At 41.0% G+C, this 19199-nt stretch overlaps 1 protein-coding gene across 2 annotated transcripts in view; it reads right to left on the bottom strand.

Moving 5' to 3' along the window:
- Positions 1-19199, bottom strand: part of LOC132883337 (deoxynucleoside triphosphate triphosphohydrolase SAMHD1-like) — a 67025-nt gene that overhangs the window by 7881 nt on the left and 39945 nt on the right. Inside the window, exons 8-13 of one of the 2 annotated variants that reach the window (XM_060916809.1) lie at positions 16612-16764; positions 16433-16527; positions 7617-7725; positions 5219-5310; positions 2416-2463; positions 856-971 (exon numbers count right to left, since the gene is read on the bottom strand). In XM_060916809.1, coding sequence (XP_060772792.1) covers positions 856-971; positions 2416-2463; positions 5219-5310; positions 7617-7725; positions 16433-16527; positions 16612-16764 — 613 coding nt within the window. The remainder of the gene's footprint in view (positions 1-855; positions 972-2415; positions 2464-5218; positions 5311-7616; positions 7726-16432; positions 16528-16611; positions 16765-19199) is intronic. The other variant, XM_060916819.1, reaches the window with a different exon arrangement.

The following is a 19199-nucleotide window of genomic DNA, read 5'->3' as shown; positions in this document are numbered from 1 at the left end:
ATTTGACAAAATTCAACCAAAACTGTGAGTTTGTGAACACTTAAAATAACATCATTAGAGGTGTACGTCACAAGAGCAGTTAGCATTTTGTTCATTAACCAGACTGAGGTGTAAGTGTTGTACTGAACTGCAAAACTATTATATGCAATTCAAACAAAAATATCTCATCTCATTATCTGTAGCCGCTTTATCCTGTTCTACAGGGTCGCAGGCGAGCTGGAGCCTATCCCAGCTGACTACGGGCGAAAGGCGGGGTACACCCTGGACAAGTCGCCAGGTCATCACAGGGCTGACACATAGACACAGACAACCATTCACACTCACATTCACACCTACGGTCAATTTAGAGTCACCAGTTAACCTAACCTGCATGTCTTTGGACTGTGGGGGAAACCCACGCGGACACGGGGAGAACATGCAAACTCCGCACAGAAAGGCCCTCGCCGGCCACGGGGCTTGAACCCGGACCTTCTTGCTGTGAGGCGACAGCGCTAACCACTACACCACCGTGCCGCCAAACAAAAATATTTTGGGAATAAAATAAGATCATCTTCTATAGTTTGCAATACCACTATGATGTTACTGTAACAGAATGTTTATTTGGAACTGTTCACATCTGTTGGTATTTTAGCTGTTAACGAACCTTGGCCACTTCCCAGCTGTAATTCATGATATACTTTATATCAATATATTACTTACGTATATCATCATGCAATGGTTTGTTGGCTTCTCAATTTAGATCCAATTATGGCTTGGATTTTCAAACACTTCGGTCTTGATTGACTAACACTAATAACTGTATATAATTGTGCAACTGATAATCAGAACATGTCAATTAAAGGCTAATTAACTGACCTGTGAGCTTGGTGTAGGCCTCCATGTCATCTATGGTCTCTGATATTTTGAACATCCTTCCGGAGGATCCCTTGATCTCAATGTGAGGATTGGCCTTCTCCAAGGCTTCCATTATCCTACAATGTGGTTATTTTGTAGTTTATATCCCAGCTGTATGGAAATTGAAGCTGCATGTGTGACAGTAAAATCTGACCATCCCTCTACAGTTCTATGGCATCATAAAAAATCAGAGAGCCATCACTGGAGTAAGATAATATATCGGTACAGAGGTACATGCACAAACTGGTTGAAGCAGCAAAGGTGAAGTTCAAGTTAAATTGGATCAGGGCAATTCCATGTAAATGTCAACCTCACCATGCAAAAATAAAGCAACATGTAATACATCAAAACCACTCCCAGAGATATCACCTAGGCCTGTATTTTACAGATGTGAATAAGTTGAACCAATTTGTCACAAGAATTGTTCTCTTCACCTTCACTACTTTAGCTAATGACAATCAAGAATTTGGTGATTTCAATGCACAATTGAGTACTTTTTTCAACAACCAAAATATGATACATATATTCGCCCACAACAATGTTAAGCATCCTTTCAGGACGCAATGGGGTTATTGAAGCAAACTGTAAATGAGGTATATGATTTCGCATTTCATTGTCACCGTGGAGCCATGTTGATGCGACACCGATTTACAGGACAGGCACTGTCACGTCCGTAACATTTTTTTGAAAAAGTTCTTATTATACATCCGTATGAAATGCAACACAGAACACACTCTTTGCGCAAAACTAATTCATTTTGAGTTGATATATTAAAATAATTATATTTTCTGATTTTCTAAACATATGCCATGTCTATTTCAGACGCGTCACATCCATAACGGAATTTCGTCACATCCATAACGCTGACTTTTCCTTCCGAAACTCTGCATGAAATACAAAATATTTTAAACAAAGATTTTTTTAATATTCACCTTGGACCCCTCTATCAAATGGATATCTCCATTTCGACATTAGGTTTACAATTTCACAGAGTTTGATAAAAATGTACAGTCACCCAAGAAAAGTGATACTTTTTCTGTCACATCCATAACGCATCTTTTATTGGCGTTTTCTGGCATGCCCTAGATGTACTATGGGGATTGTTCTTGTTCTATCACTTCTCCAGTATGGTACAGCCTTAAAATATGCAACACCTGTTTAAATACTGGGAGACAATAAAACATGCACTGGGTCATTTGTTGCCATTTTGAGTTCAAGTGTCACGTCCATAATGCTGGAATTGCTCATCAGCCAATTTTAAGCACCTGGCAACTTTTTTGTAAAATAACCTACATACCAGTATCAACCATCATTTGGACATATTGGAACAGACATGAGGCAGCCATGGCTACATTTGGCCTGAGGTACATGAATTTGAAGATCTGTTTCAGAATGTCTTTATCACTCTTTGTGGCCAAATCCACCTTTTTATCAAAATACTGCGAGCAGTCTTCTTTGATGCAGCCCTACTGGATATCTGAGGTCCAGTTGAAGACTATAGAAAAGATGTAGAGAACATACCAGCTGGAAGTCATAGTGGAGTCCTCCAGTCTCTGGTCTGATGAGTCTCTGGACAATGAGGCTGTCATTGTCATTATGCACAAATTGGATGAGACACTCAGATTTTGCAATATTTCCTGACAGCTGAACAAGATGTACAACACTCCCCTTTTTAAATATACATTATTGAGACTATTTCAGGATTTGTTACTATTGTCAGCAGTACATTTCATATGCCACAAGTTCAGTAGGTAATTTAAGAAACTGTAGATCCCAATGGTACATCTAACAAATGCTACTGGCAAGCTCTCCTGGTGTCCTGAAAATCTACGGTCTCTGGCAACACCAGACTCTGCCCTTCAGCCTCTATAGAGCACCAGCAACCTTCAGTAGCTCACAGAGATCATGAGTTACTCCATTGCTTTCTGAAATGTATCTGGACAATGTTGTGGTTCAAAGGACTTGACAAAACACAGCCTATTACTAAGACCAAGGTACAAGTTTTTCTTGGGTTGGCAAGGTACTAGAGGTGTTTTATCCTTAACTTTTCCACTACTCTGAAGACACAGCCTGAAGAAAAGGTAGAAGTGGAGCAACAATGCTGATACAGTTTTTCAGCAGCTGCCTTTTATTCTTCACATCAAGGTATCAAAGGTTGGGCTGAGAGGAGTACTCTACCAACAGGCAAGGGTTTTAACTGTTGTAAACTATTCCCCACAACACAAATATCTGCAGCAGTAGAGCAGCAAGCATTAGCTGTTAAGTGAGGTATTGAAGACATGCTCTAACACCTTCAATCCTTCACATAGTCCATATAAACATCTTCGGTCAAGGTTTAAGGTAATTCTTTTTGAAAACAGGAAGCTTTAAGCCACTACTGTAACACACTGAAAACCATCATACCAGACCTAGCAGATATCATACTGGGAATTAATTATATCCTTCCACCTCTCTTTGCAAGTTGACAAAGACAATACAGCTATATTCTAAAGTCCTTCCTGCACCATGCCCTGGTCTTCCCAGGCAGTCTCCTATCCCAGTACTAATCAGGCCCTTAAAGCACATTGGGTGGCACCAATCTCCATTTCCATAGCCATTGGCCTCTCACCTATAGATAGTTTTCACATGACGTCACAGAGTCGGGGATACCCTGGTGGCGGCCATCTTGGAGGGCAAGCTTACCGTACGGGTCACTGAGCACACATTGTAGTGCCCGAGTTACATTCATTTATATATTATTTACATTTATAGTTACATTACTACTATTTAAAGCTAGCAATGGTGCACACCTGTTGTATTCATGGCTGTCGTAATAGGTCAGATGATGAAGTCAAGCGGCGCTTTTATGGAATTCCCACTGTACGGGAGCACGAAGGCAGCAAACAAACTCGGCATACAAAGGAGAAATCTATGGCTTGCGAGAATCAACTGCAAGGATTATCAGCCTTCCAAACACAGCAAAGTCTGCTCCGATCATTTTATAAGTGGTAAGTTGTTTAAATAAACAATCAATTGTGTTTAAGTTTGTTTTTGGAAACCAAAACATGTAAACAATCTCTGGAGAATGCCTAACTGGAACCGCTGAGTGTACGTTTACATTGTAATGTACACTTAATATCGCTCGTTTGTCACGTTTCTATTTGAAACTTGTCACTTCACTCATGCAAGGGTCATTTTTGAAAAACATTTTAGGTCTATTCCGTATGATTTAATTTGTGTTTGGGATGCAAACAGTGCGCCTTTTGGCGGATGCCGCCTGAATCGCGCAGATCCGTTTTTTTTTTTTTTTTAGGGGGGCGTTGGGAGTGTCTGATTATAATTTCAAAGTAAATTCTGTATTAAAATTACTAAATAAGCAAATCCGTTACAGTCCATGAAACAGGAAGTATAAGGATGAGAAAAAAACAGTTTAAATCGGGAAGCTGCACACATTTGTGCAGCCCGAGCGGTGTGCAGGACTGTGCAAATGTGCGCAGCTTCCCGATTTAAACTGTTTTTTTTCTCATCCTTATACTTCCTGTTTCATGGACTGTAACGGATTTGCTTATTTAGTAATTTTAATACAGAATTTACTTTGAAATTATAATCAGACACTCCAACGCCCCCCCTAAAAAAAAAAAAAACGGATCTGCGCGATTCAGGCGGCATCCGCCAAAAGGCGCGCTGTGAATATATAAAGTTGTATATATATCAGACAGCCTTTAAAGTTTGATGAAGTCAGTTTCAGGCTTTGGAGCAGGCTTTGGCAGTTTCAGGCTTTGGCAGCCCTGCATAGTCACTTGAAAATGCATCTTTGACCACTTCGTAGGGGTCAATTCCCCCAATCAAGGCCAGTTTGGCTGCATACCGTTGTCGTGAGATGTCGTCTAATGTATCTATATACTTCTGTTTGCTTGATTTTGCCGACATTGATCTTTATTTTAGAAAACTGACTATATAACTTCATAAATTCGTCCGAGATAACATAGCCGGTAGTGGCCATGGTCTGTTTTGTTTGCCCTCCAAGATGGCAGCTGGGGGGCGTTCCCCGGAATGCCGTGATGTCAGTGAAAACTATCTATACAGCTAGGGTTAGAGTGTGTGTGTGTGGGGGGGGGGGGGGGGGGGCTGGTCCTCTGGTAACTGTGAGTTTGACTCCCCACTCACATCTGTATTGCAACATGCCTTGCCAGATGGCAGCAGGCACCATTTTTATGATGGTCTTTGGTTTGACCTGACTGTGAGTAGAACTCCTGACTTCCTGATTGAGAGGTGAACATGCTAACCACTAAGCCAGCTATATTAGTACTAGTTTAGTTTAAATATTGATGGTAACAATACTCACATTTCTTCGATTATTTTGGTCACAGTGTGCTGATAGGCTTTGCGGTGTAGACAGTGTCTTGTGTGAAACATCTCATATAAATCATGGACTTCCTGGAGAAAAGAGAATGCGCATTAAATGTACCATTTGATAAATATTAAATCATCATCTTTGGCTTGAAAAACAAATCTCTTCCTGCATATTGATGTAAATGTACTCTCTTCAAGCTATTCAAATACTGATGGTAATGATATTCACGTTTCCTCAATGATCCGTGTCAGTGGCTAACCACCTATTCTGGAAATGTTTGGATGGCTCTCTGAGTTTACAAAGCACTGCACTACCTCCTTCTTCTTTTGGCTGCTCACATTAGAAGTCACCACAGCAGATCATCTGGATCCGCATATTTGATTTGGCTTTTTTTTTTTTAACAACAGATGTCCTTCCTGATGCAACCCTTCCCAGTCTATCTGGGCTTGAGGCCAGCACTAATGCCGCTTTTCCACTACAAACGCGGCTGAGCCGTGCCGTGCTGAGTCGAGCTGAGTCGAGCTGAGCGGGGCTGTTGGAGTTGCATTTCGACTACAACCGCGCTGAACCGTGCTGGCTGGAAGTGGGTGGACACATTGGGTGGAGTTAGCGAAAGTGAGTGGACGTCACGTGATGTCGTTAAGCAGCACAAACAGTGACATCAGTGACAGTGGCGGAACAAGTCAGAGCCGGGCCGGGGGCGGGGCAAATGACCGGGCCCTTTATTAAAGCTTATTATAACATCATTTTAGGCTACAAAATGTCCGCAACTGCGGTGTTTACCAATTTCAACACTACCGGGTGCGACTATGTTATTTAGTACATCAAGTCCTTCAAACGAACATGTAACTCAGAAACAAAAAACATTAGGATACTGTACATGGCTCATAATAAAACATCAATAGCCTATACTGCGCACATTATTTGAAGGGCATACGAATGAGCGCTCAGAGGTTGCAACGGTGACAGGAAGAGTCAGAAATAAAAGGAGGGCGGTGCAAACCTCACTGAATGCACTGTGTTTACCAATTTCAACACTACGGGGTGCAACTATGTTATTTTGTACATTAAGTCCTTCAAACGAACATGTAACTCAGAAACAAAAAAACATTCGGCGACATACTGTACATGGCTCATAATAAAACATCAATAGCCTACTGCGCGCATTATTTGAAGGGCATACGGCGAGCCTTGCGCTCCGCGAACTCGTCCACGATGCTCTGTATGATCTTTTAAGCGGTAGTCTCACGACCCGGATAGTAAACAATAAACATGGAGGACATGGAGTCGTTAGTGTTGCTGGTCTTGGTGCTGTGGCTTGTTGTCACCGACAACGCCAACAGATACTGGCAAGAGCGTATAGATGAGGCGAGGCGCATAAGGCTTCAGAAATTCTCGTAATTCGTAATTATTCTTCTTCCGGGTTTGCAGTGTTTACAGATCCCAGCGCGCTCGCGGGGCGTGTGTGGGCATGTGAGGACACTCCTCCTCACCAATCAGTGCACAGGGGAGTGTCTGCTCACGCCTCCAGCCTCACTCGGCACGGTTTGGCTCGCTTCAGCCCCACTCCAAAACGGTGCGAGTTTTAGGGGCTAAGCAGGGCTGAAACGAGCTGAGTCGTGCTGGTTTTTGGTAGTCGAAACGCGAGCCGTGTCGGGCTGAAGTGAGCTGAAGCGAGCTGAAGTGAGCTGAAAAAGGGTAGTGGAAAAGGGCCATAAGTATACATTGGATTGTGCAACCCCAAGAGCTGGGTATTTTACCTAACCTGCATGTCTTTGAACTGTGGGGTAAACCAGAGCACCTGGAGGAAACCCATGCAGACATGGGGAGAACATGCAAACTCCACACAGAAAGGGCCCTGTCAGCCAAGAGGTTTGAACCTGGAACCTTCTTGCTGTGAGATGACTGTGCTAAACACTGCAACACTGTGCTGCCCCAAAGGACTGCACTAACGACATTCATAAATTCATAAATTTAGACCATGGGCAGTGACTCCCTGGACCACTATCAGTTTAGCTTTGTGTCGGCTGCATGTTATAATCTTATTAAATATTCAGACATCAGAATGCATTTTGAAATCCTTCAAAATCTGAATGTATTTTGAAGACAAAAGCATGGCCATATCCTAAAGCTTAGAGAAGCGGGTTTGGGACCGAAAGGTTTGATTCCTGGAACAGCAGGGAAATGTGTGGGCGGGGAGAGTGAACGAGCGCAGCACTTTCCCCTCCATTTGCATAGCATCATTGAGCAAAGTACCAAACCCCCAACTGCTCCTTGGGCGTGTGTGTGTTCACTGCTTTGGATGGGTTAGCTGCAGAGCATAATTTCCCCTCGGGTATAAAAAATACAAAATACGGAGCATCACAGGTGAGGATACCCATAAGCATACCTTGTCTCTGGCACAGATGAACTTCTTCCCCTCGACCTCACACACTCGGGCAAATTTGATGAAACGGTTGTGGTCTGAGCTGTTCGGGATGCCCAGGTGATACGAGTCTCTGTTCAGATGGAAAATATATTATAAAATATATAGTGCTTTGTAAATATAAAATTTGTCCCGAATAGAGGCTATTTCTTTGCAAAGAAAATGTAATGTATGTTGATACAGAAGTCAGTGCTGTAACTCAAAACCCCTTGTCTAAGTCAAGTTTATTTTTATAGCGCTTTTAACAATAGACATTGTCGCAAAGCAGCTTTACAGAATTTGAATGACTTTAAACATGAGCTAATTTTGTCCCTAATCTATCCCCAATGAGTAAGTCTGTGGCGACAGTGGCAAGCAAAAACTCCCTCAGACGAGTAAATATCAAAGAAACCACCATGCTCACTCACTACTCAGATGACTTGTGTATAACTCAAGTCATATTTAATACTTTGTTTTCAGGAACCTTCAGATGGCTATGTCATGATCCGCCCCGGACTTCCACTCCAGAGATTTACTATCTCCCAGTTCAGCGCAATCCGGATCTGGGACGGGACTTCCATCTTGCCGGCATTCACTTCCTGGTCTGCTCTGCTGTGTATAAATAGGCCGTTCTCAGAAGGGGACTTTGCCGGAGGATCAGGCGTAGGCTGGGGAGGAGAGTGGAGGAACTTTTCACGGCGCGGAATTCAAAACTCAAACCAGACGGTAATACTGATATACTTTGCTGCACAGAGAATGTGAGTGATCATGGCAGAACAATCCGATGGGCAATTAAACTATATCGGGGATGATATGTTTTGGGAGGAAGCCAGCCGGGTACAAAAGTTATCGGATAGGGACAGCAGTGGAGAATCGGTAGTTTCTATAGTTAAAAAGTCCAAGGTAACTAGGAAGCCTAGAGAAACAACTGAGAGTGTTCAAGTCACCCAGCAAGTTTGGAAAGTCATTGTTATGTTTGTAACTAAAAGTGGGCCATACTTACACCCAATTCACATCACTGAAGCTATCAAAAGAGAAATAGGGAAGATAAACCATGCTACGTTCTTAGGAAATGGAAGACTGCTGATTTTTGCTAGCTCAGAAGAGCAGCGAGATAAAATCCTGAAAAAAGACACACTCAATAAAATGAAAATAACGTCACACATTCCAGGGTCAGGGGCCAAAATTAGAGGAGTCCTATCAGGAATACCAACAGATGTATCCATGGAAGAGATTAAAAAGAGCCTAACCAAGTTTGCAGTTGCTGATGCTAAGCGTCTTACCAAAGGCAGAGAGAAAGTTGATAGCATGTCGGTGCTTCTTACCTTCAGTAAAACCTTACCACCAAAAGTGCAAATGGGATATATGTCCTATCCTGTTCGCGAATACATTCCACCCCCTTTAAGGTGTTTCAAATGTCAAAGGTTTGGTCATGTAGCAAGTCAATGCAGAGGGAAAATGAGATGTGCCAAATGTGGCGGAGAGCATGAATATGGGGACTGTAAGGAAGACGCACTGAAGTGTTGCAACTGTGGAGGCCCACATAGTGCTGCATATGGAGGCTGTGAGAAACAGAAAGAGGCCAAAGAAATCCAGAAGTACAGAATCGAACACAAGATCTCATATGCAGATGCAGCTAAATTTGTACAGAATGATAAGAGAATTTCCCACATCCCCAATGCAGCACAATTTACATATGGTCAACCTAATATAAGCAGAGTTCATTGAATGAGAGTCACTATCATGGCAGTAGACCTAGCAATACCCCACCTCCACATAGCTGTGCATGCAAAACTACATACACAACAGACACACTGTTAGACAAGAAAAATGAGTTTGTTGCTTTCCTTTGTGCAGTTATTAATAAATCACTACTATATACCAAGAAAAGTGATAGGATTAAATCTGTAGTTGATATCGCCAATGATTTTCTGGGTGCCACTGTTAAAGCTGATGTGATTCATGAAATGTTGAACGTTAAATATGGCCAGACTCAAACTAATTGAACTTATTATGGTGCTTTTCATCCTACAGTGGAATGCTAGAAGTCTAATTGCAAACGGACAAGAATTTAAAAGGTACCTACATAATCTTGCAGATAAGCCTGAGGTGATATGCATTCAGGAGACCTGGTTGAAGCCACATTTAGACTACACCATTAAAGGGTACAAAACTATTAGAGCTGATAGATGCACTGATAAGGGTGGTGGATGTATAACATTTATTAGGGATGGGATCCTTTATAGACATGTTAATGGAGGTAAGGGACATGAATGTATTATAACGGAAATATTTAATGGGCCTAAGGTAATATATAAAATCATTAATTATTACAACCCCTGTAAAGCTTTGTCAACTGAGATTTTAAATGATATTATCAAGACTCATACAGAAGTTTGGTGCGGTGATTTTAATGCACACAACAGTCTATGGGTTAGCAACCATACAGATTTAAATGGCATGGCAGTTGAGGGTATGATCGATGAAAGGCTATTAGTTTGCCTAAATGATGGTACTGGTACTAGAGTCAATACTTTTCAAAATAAGACTTCATGCATTGATCTTGCATTAGTCGATAGACGGTTAGCGTATAGGTGTCAGTGGGTCGCCGACCAAACGACTACTATTGGCAGTGACCACTTTCCAATCTGGTGTAAATTGGATGTGGAATTTAGGTCTGAACCTGATTACATACACCATAAATGGGTTTTCAGGAAGGCTAAATGGAATGATTTTAAGAGAATATCTGAAAGCATGTGTAGGTATCATGCCGCCATTTTGTCTCTTTAAGAAACTACATTTCCCATCAGCCTACTTCCGCGTTGACCTACGTCACGCTGGGGCGGGATCATCTACGTCATCATACAAGGAAACATAAAACAATGGGACAACGCTTCCATCTTTGTCTCTCGCGTCTGGCTTCTGATGAATCTGGACGTATAAAGAGGCGCTCTCCACCCAAAAAGACGTCTTCTTTCTTGCAAGATCCATCACTCAGCGCGATTTTCTTACTTACCCTTGGCAAAGGTAAACTCTAGAGTCGCGCGATCTTTAAACTCAACCTGAGTTACAACCGGTTTACTTGCATTAGAAGTGACGTCACGACTGCAGCCCAGGCAGTTAAAAGTTAAGAAGCAATTGAATCCTTTTTAACTCAAAAGTGCTGTGCATCTGATTCTGATCAGAGACTTTTCCTCACGAACGCTGAGGTTCGGACCAGGAATCCTCTGCTTTCCACGGGAACCACCCAAGTGCTCCGCTGGACCCGAAAGTTTTCTACACCTCCATCCCGAGCAGCTCACGTGCTCCCACGGCGAGGCCTGAAACTACACTGGCGAATAGTTCTTCATATCTTGCTAAAGGCAGGATTAAGTAAGATTTTGGCATTTGGGCATAATTAAGATAGTCTTAGGAATTTGCTTTTATTTGAAATAGTGTGAATTTAAACCCAGGTTTATCTGTTACACTGTCAGACACGCAGCGTGTTGATTTATTTTGGTTCTATGTTCTCAATTGTTTAATAGGCTGTGCATGCTTCTCTCTGACTAACACTAATTTCCTTATCATACATTTTGACCTTATCAAGGTTTCAGTGAGTTTGGTAATGTTATGAGTGTGGAATCTTCTTGTTACTGAGACCACGTGCTCAACAGGCCTGACCAGGCCTGATACACTTTAGATAGCTTCCCTTTGTCTGCTTAGCAATACAAAGCTAATCAAGGCCCACCATGTGCTCAGCAGGCCATCAGGCCTGATAAACCACACCTCAGCTAGAAATCCACAAGCTAGCTTTTAGTTAGCTACGGCTAATACCCTTGTCTTTAGCAACACGTGCTCAGTAGGCCTCACCAGGCCTAACAAACACACTTTAGCTAGGCCATAGGGCCTTTTCCAAACACACTAGCAAAACAAGGCTAATCTAGGCCTCCACCACGTGTAGTTAGCTACACGAGGCTAAACACGTGGTCAAGTCCCACACACACACAGGCACACATTAGCAACAGAGCTAATCCTTTGTTCTATTTAGATAACATTCTTTTGTTTTAGCTAGCAACAAGCTAGGCCATACACACACACACCACACATGTGTATATACACACCTCACTGCTTGTATATATTGATTTATTATTTTTATCTTTGTTATAATAAATTCATTTATTAAACAAACTGTTTATTTGTGTGAACAATATGAAGTCCCCAATCTCCCTCGAATTCAAAAGGGTGCATATATGTTATGTAATATGGTAAGTGATCGTAATAATTTGGAAATATACCATAATTTAGCTGTTTGGTAATTTATTATTAAGCACCAGGATTAATGGTATGATTCACTAAATGATTCACTAAACGATTCATTGAATGATTCACTAAATTATTCACTAGACGATTCATTGAACGATTCACTGAATGATTCACTTCAAATGAGAGTGATTCTATGGTATGATTCAATTCAAACGAGTCAAATCAAATGATTCAATGGGATTGATTCATTTTAATTACTGACCTTCAAAATTTAATGAGACTGATTTAACGAGATTGATCACTTAATATCAATAATTAACTGATTGCACCCACACATGGTTAATCAGTTGCTAGAACCTGACAAGTGTGAATGTTATGAATGAGAGAGTCAGCTCTTTTATATATTCTATAGCGCGTCAATATATTCCAATTCAGAAGGGTAAGAGGAATCCACAAAATGTCCCATGGTGGGATGATAATTGTACCAAAGCAATTAATGACAGAAATAAAGCTTTTAAAATATTGCGTAAAACCTTAACAACTGGTAATCTTCTAGAATATCAAAGGAAGAAAGCAATAGCCAGGAGAGTCATTAAAGAGGCTAAAAGAGCTTCCTGGAGAAACTTTTGCTCATCGATTGGCAAGGAAACTACTTTAAATCAAGTGTGGACAATGATCAAGAAAATGACAGGCAGATATGACCCTTCACATATTCCAGTTTTAATTGATAAGAATCTCCAATATGTTACAGATATTGACAAAGCCAACATTTTGGCTAAAACCTTTGCTGATGTACATAAGGGTAATCACTTGGGTGAATGCTTTAGGAAAAGGAAAGAGGAAACCATGACTGTAAACAAGGATGTTTTAACCAAGTTGGAAATGTCCATGTCTAACATGGACGTAGATTTTAGTTTGACAGAACTGAAAACTGCTTTAAGTAATACTGCTTACTCTGCCCCTGGCAGTGACTATTTATGCTATGCCATGTTTAGGCAGCTGCCTGATGTAGTGCTTCAGTCAATTCTTGCCTTATTTAATCAAGTGTGGAAGGAGGGTACCTTACCAACTGCCTGGAAAAAATCAACCATTCTCCCGTTCCATAAACCAGGCAAAGATAAAAGTAACCCAGGAAATTATAGACCTATTGCTCTTACATCACATCTTGGGAAACTGATGGAAAAAATGGTAGTGTTAAGACTGAATTATTTTTTGGAATATGATCAGTTACTCCGCAACTATCAAACTGGGTTCAGGAAACAGAAGTCCACGTCAGATGTGCTGGTCAAACTTACTAATGAAATTGAGAAGTCTTTAGTCATGAAAGAATGTATGGTGGCAGTTTTTCTGGATATAGAAAAAGCCTACGACACCATGTGGAGGGAAGGATTGTTAATTAAATTAAGGAAATTGGGAATTGAAGGTAGGATGTATAATTACATTTTAGACTTCCTCTCTCAGCGTACTTTGAGAGTCAGAGTGGGTGAAGCCATTTCAGAGGAATTTCTAGTAGAAAATGGAATACCCCAAGGAAGTGTGATTAGTCCTATTTTATTTAATATTATGATTAATGACATTTTTGAAAGGGTGGGACAAATGAATGAAGGCCTTTTATATGCTGATGATGCAGTTATCTGGAGGAGGGGACGTAATATATCACATATTACTAAAACAGTCCAGAGGGACATACATGATCTAGAACAATGGGGGATGGATTGGGGTTTTAAGTTCTCTGTGCAAAAATCTCAAGTGATGTACTTCACTAGGAAAAAAGTCTCAGACGATTTTCAAGTTATACTCTATAATCACCCGCTTGAAAGAGGAAATAAATTTAAATACCTGGGTATTTGGTTAGATAGTAAGCTCACATGGAAATCTCATATTGAATATGTTGAAACAAAATGTAAGAAGGTTCTAAATTTGATGAGAATGGTTTCTGGTCTTCACTGGGGTGCAGATAGACAATCTCTGCTCAACATTTATAAAGCATTGATAAGATCAACCATTGAGTATGGCTGTATGGTATATGGTCCAGCCTGTAAAACATCCCTACTAAAGCTGGAAAGAGTGCAATTTAAGGCCCTGAGAATAGCTCTGGGAGCTATTAAAACAACTCCTACAAGTGCTCTTTTGGTGGAATCAGAGGAATCCCCTCTTAACCTGCGCTTTATGAAAATTGCCTTGACATACTGGATCAGATTGCAGGGTAGTGCTGACAATCCAGCTGTGACAGTGCTCAATGATTGTTGGGAGTATTGTAAAGAATCTAAGGGGTTTGGATGGAATATTAAACAGGCTGTAAGACTATGTGGGCTAAACAGCTTGGGGTTTAGTGCTGCAATGGCTATTAGTAGTGTCCCTCCATGGATCCTCCCTACACCTGATGTCAGTATTGCACTTCTTACAGAAAAGAAAGAACACCCAAATGATCACACTTTTGCAATATATTGCAAAAACTATGTCTTCTTCCTTCCAGGAACATCTGCAAATATTTACTGATGGCTCTAAAAACATTCAGGATGGCCAATGTAGTATAGGACTTTATATATCAGAACTGAATAAGACTTATGGATATAAATTGAGTAACTTATCAATCTACACTATTGAACTAACTGGAATAATTACTGCCTTAAGATGGATCGAGGAAGTCAAACCCCTCATATCAGTCATATGTACCGACTCATTATCTGTATTACAAAGCTTTTCCTCAGGTAACTCAGCAAGAGATGATTTAATCATTGAGATGAAACACCTTCTAGCTCATTTGAGAAACCTTGGACTTGCTGTCAGCTTCTGCTGGGTCCCAGCTCACATTGGCCTTAAGGGCAATGAGATAGCAGATAAAACTGCTAAGAAAGCTTTAGATCGTGTGTGCACTGATATTTATATTCCTTTAGGAAGAGGGGAAGCTAAATCCATTATAAAACAGAGATCATGAAGAGATGGCAAGAAGAATGGGAGACAGGAACAAAGGGTAGACAATACTTCAATGTACAGCGTCAGGTTGGGGGTAAAAGAATTACATATTGGCAGAAGAGAAGAAGTGATATACACAAGATTAAGGTTGGGACACACTGGTCTCAATGCCACATTACATGTATTAGGGAAAACTGATGAGCTCTGTGTAGAGTGCTGTTGGGGTTCAACCCAGTCAGAAACGGTCAATCGGTCAACTTATTTCTCGGGACCCCTGCCCTCGTACCACCCAGACGTCTGGGACGGAACACCGCAAAAAAACAGAGAACCAGAGATCGGTTTAACTGCTGTTTATTCACATTCTCGCCAAAGATGAAAGATTACAAACACCCTTTATAACAAATCATAATCTCTCCAAACGGCTATTGTGTCTGTCGAATGTGTGTGTGTTTGTATGTGACCTCAGAGAGGGGTGTGTGTGTGTGTCTCTATGGGAGGGTGTGAGTGAGTGACATCATTTTGATATCTGTATGTGTGTGTGTGTGTGTGTGTGTGTCACATCGCAGACCCTGTCGCCATTCAGACACATCTCATATCAAAAATAAACAAAATGTTCCCAAACAATGTCCAGCCGAGACAGAAGGTCATTTTAACTGAACCGAAGTTAATCCTTAAATTTTGTCACCATTTTAATAAATTACTGCCTTCTTGGTCAAGAATAATACTTATACAAACCTAACAAATGCCAAGTAAAGGAAGATGTGGAGCATGTTCTTTTCCACTGTAGGAAGTACAATGGACAGAAAAAGAGGGTGAAGATGGAGACATTAATACCATTCTTAAGGAAGAAGGTATACAAGTAGGAAGAATTAAAGCCCTTATGTCATACCTTAATGATACAAAGCTCATAGAAAGAATTTAGGAATTTATTTATTTATTTATTTTTTTTTTTTCCCCTCGCCCAAATGGATTTGACATGATCATTTCACACACTCCTGTGCAGTAGGTGGCGGTATACAAGTACATTGTGATCTGCCATTACTCAAAAGAAGAAGAAGGGGACTTTGCCAGAATGTCTTGTCTGTTTTTCATGTTATCTCTGTGCCAATTTTTGCTTCCTGATTTTTGCTCTCTGTTTTGCCTAGTCTTAGCCACAGTTTTTTGTACTCACGTTTTGTCATTTTTTTCTTGTTTTTTGCACTATGGTTGTTGTCTGAACTGTTTCATGTTTTTTTCATATTAGCACTTTGTCTACCTCGTTGTTTGTCGGGATTATTTTTGCTATTTTTGTTTGCTGACTTATTTTTTTGGACTTTTAATTAAATAATTTTTTATTTATTGGATTTTCTGGTTTGTGTTCTGCTATTGGATCCTAACTTGCCACTTCTTGCCACCCTTAACAGGCTAGCTAATTTATGTCTATTGATTTTGTATTTTAGTGACTGTTGCCTGTTGTTGCCCAGAGCTAGTTCACTTTAGTGAACAGTTACTTTTGTTCCTTCTTTAAATTATGTATGTTTTTCTTTTTTCATGTCAATATGGTACAAGTATGCTTATGTAATACTGCTGTAAGTTCATGTTAATATACATTAATATTAGTACCTTAACTTTAATACACTTAAGTGTCTTAAAGACAGACTCACCTGGCGAAATAATCCCATTTATCCACATCAATACCGGTTCTCTTATTTGCCACAATCTCATACAAGAAATCCTCTCTACGTTCATGTTTGTACTTCTGTTAATGGAAGAAGAGATTATAAAATCAGTTTCAACATAGACAGTAAATGAAAAACAAATAAATAAACAAAAACAACTCTACTGTATCTTGTGAGCCAGAGGAGTCAATTAGTGCTTGGATAAATATGAGGTCATCATCATTCTTCTCAACATGGAGGTTATATTTCTTCATCACAGCCTGCAGATTATTCTTCTCCACCAGGTGGTCAAACATCTGCACTGACGCAGTCTCATGCTGCAGGGAAACACAGGGGTAACACTGAACATAATAAACAAGCATTATGTGGTACACATGCAGGTGGTTTCTGTGCTTTATAGGTTTTCTGACACCGGCATCATCCAAATGATGTTTCACTGATGAAAAGAGAATAAAAACAATAGTTGCCCAGAAGGGCACTCAGTAAAACGCATATCTCCATCAAACCACGTACTCGGATTTTCATCAAAATCTCAATTGTTCCTTGGCCCATGGCCCACCTTTCCTCAGAATTTCATCAAAATCTGTTGACTACTTTTAGAGTTATGTTGGGCAGAAACAAACAGAGGAGAAACTAGAGGCAGGCAAGTGGGTGTGCGGGGCTCAGTATGACTGGATAAATAGAGAATGATACTTCACACTGAAGGTGTGTGAGAGAGGCTTAAAGCATATACGCAGAACCATGGCCTCACTTTCGTTTATAAATGCCTTGCAACCTCAAGAATGGCATAGGAATAGTTTTAAGCATTAACAATAAATCTCATATCTCGTTATCTCTAGCTGCTTTATCCTTCTACAGGGTCACAGGCAAGGTGGAGCCTATCCCAGCTGACTACGGGCGAAAGGCGGGGTACACCCTGGACAAGTCACCAGGTCATCACAGGGCTGACACATAGACACAGACAACCATTCACACTCACATTCACACCTACAGTCAATTTAGAGTCACCAGTTAACCTAATCTGCATGTCTTTGGACTGTGGGGGAAACCGGAGCACCCGGAGGAAACCCACGCGGACACGGGGAGAACATGCAAACTCCACACAGAAAGGCCCTCACCGGCCACGGGGCTCGATCCCGGACCTTCTTGCTGTGAGGCGACAACGCTAACCACTACACCACTGTGCCGCCCATATCGTAATTTTTATGATTAAAATGATTCATATAGGTAGCGGTCTGAATGAATGACCTTGACATCTGTGACATCACAGCAGGAAGGCTATCGGTCTCATCGCCATTTCTGCTATACTAAAACACAGAGCTGACTGCAACTCTGATCCCCCATTTTCAGCTAATTTATCGCCATGCCACGTAGATGTGTTTTTGGTCGGTGCAGCAACATGACAGAAGGTGGATTTGCATTGCATTCATGGCCCAAGAATGTTCAAACTGCAAAGATTTGGACGCGTTTTGCGAGAAGTTCATGGGCACATTGGGCGGCTACGAAGTGGTCTCCTCTGCTCTGCACATTTTACTGAAGACTCGTATGAGACCTCTGATCTGTTGAGGAGTGTTGGCTATAAGCCCGTCTTGAAAGAAGGTGCAGTACCAACAATTAAAGGAAAAGAAATCTACAAGAAAAGGGAAAGTAAGTTCAGTTGCACCAGTTCTCCCAGAGCATGAGCTGAGCAGTAATAGTGGAGTACTCAGTATGGAGAAAATAGAGAATGAGTGGACCAGTCATCTCCGCTAGATATGCTTTTTTCCCCCGCTACATATGCTTGCCTCAGTAGCAATATCTTGCTTTTATGTGGATGAAGTGAATGAACAGAGAACTGAATGAAGAACTGAAAGTAAGATTGTTTCAAAAACAATCGGCCACAAGCTCGGCCTTCAAAAGCAAGAACATAGATGGGTAAGCCCCGACTCTCATTTGGTTACATAACAACAAAAACAACACATTGTTTCCCTGCATTTAGATTAATACATGTAACTTGTATTGTGTGTTTAAGTTAGCGGAAAAGATTATTTAATTTGCTTCAGAATGTGATTGTCTCAGTTCATCTGATTATTTAATGAGCCTTTTACGTTTTATCATTGAAAATGCATGCATGTACATGTATGTTGCATAAGTTATAACACCCATCCTGTTTTAACGAGAGTCACATGAGACTGTCAGTTCAGTTCCATCCAATTCCCCAGACGGCTTTCTTCTCTGGCTTTATTTCGTAAGGTGGGGGCCTCTGTGGCCAACGTGTTGCTATCGGATTCACTTTCCGATGGTTCGAACTGATACGATTCTACGTGTATAGCATTAGCATGTACACACACTCCAATTTCAGGACTATCGCAGTCAGATGTATTACTATCTGAGGAATCTCCAATAAATCAGAATGAAGAGGCCACTGCAACCGCTCTCTCCTGCCGAGTCTGGCTTTGGTCTATAGCACCGGTTCCCGCTGTGACGTCACGCACTCAGGGCTAGCTGGCTCAGCGGGGCAGCTCGAATGCCAACTGCGGTTGATTTTAACTCTCAAAAATATATATTTTTATTCCCATTTATGCAGCATACAAGAGTCAAGGATGGAGATACTATCCACTCAGAAATGTATTTAAAAATAAAGGTTCTGCGTATCTCCTTTAAGTAGCACTGCTGATTCACAGTTAACAACAGTCAGCTGAACTTAAGAGGGAGACAGGGCGCTGTGAACTTTGGGCATTGTAGTCTTGGGAAGCCATGTTTGTAGTTCGGT

Source organism: Neoarius graeffei, chromosome 1 (genome assembly GCF_027579695.1).
Source record: "Neoarius graeffei isolate fNeoGra1 chromosome 1, fNeoGra1.pri, whole genome shotgun sequence".
Classification (NCBI taxonomy): domain Eukaryota; kingdom Metazoa; phylum Chordata; class Actinopteri; order Siluriformes; family Ariidae; genus Neoarius; species Neoarius graeffei.
Note: the sequence above shows the minus strand (reverse complement) of the source record. Positions and strands in the feature narration are given on the sequence as shown.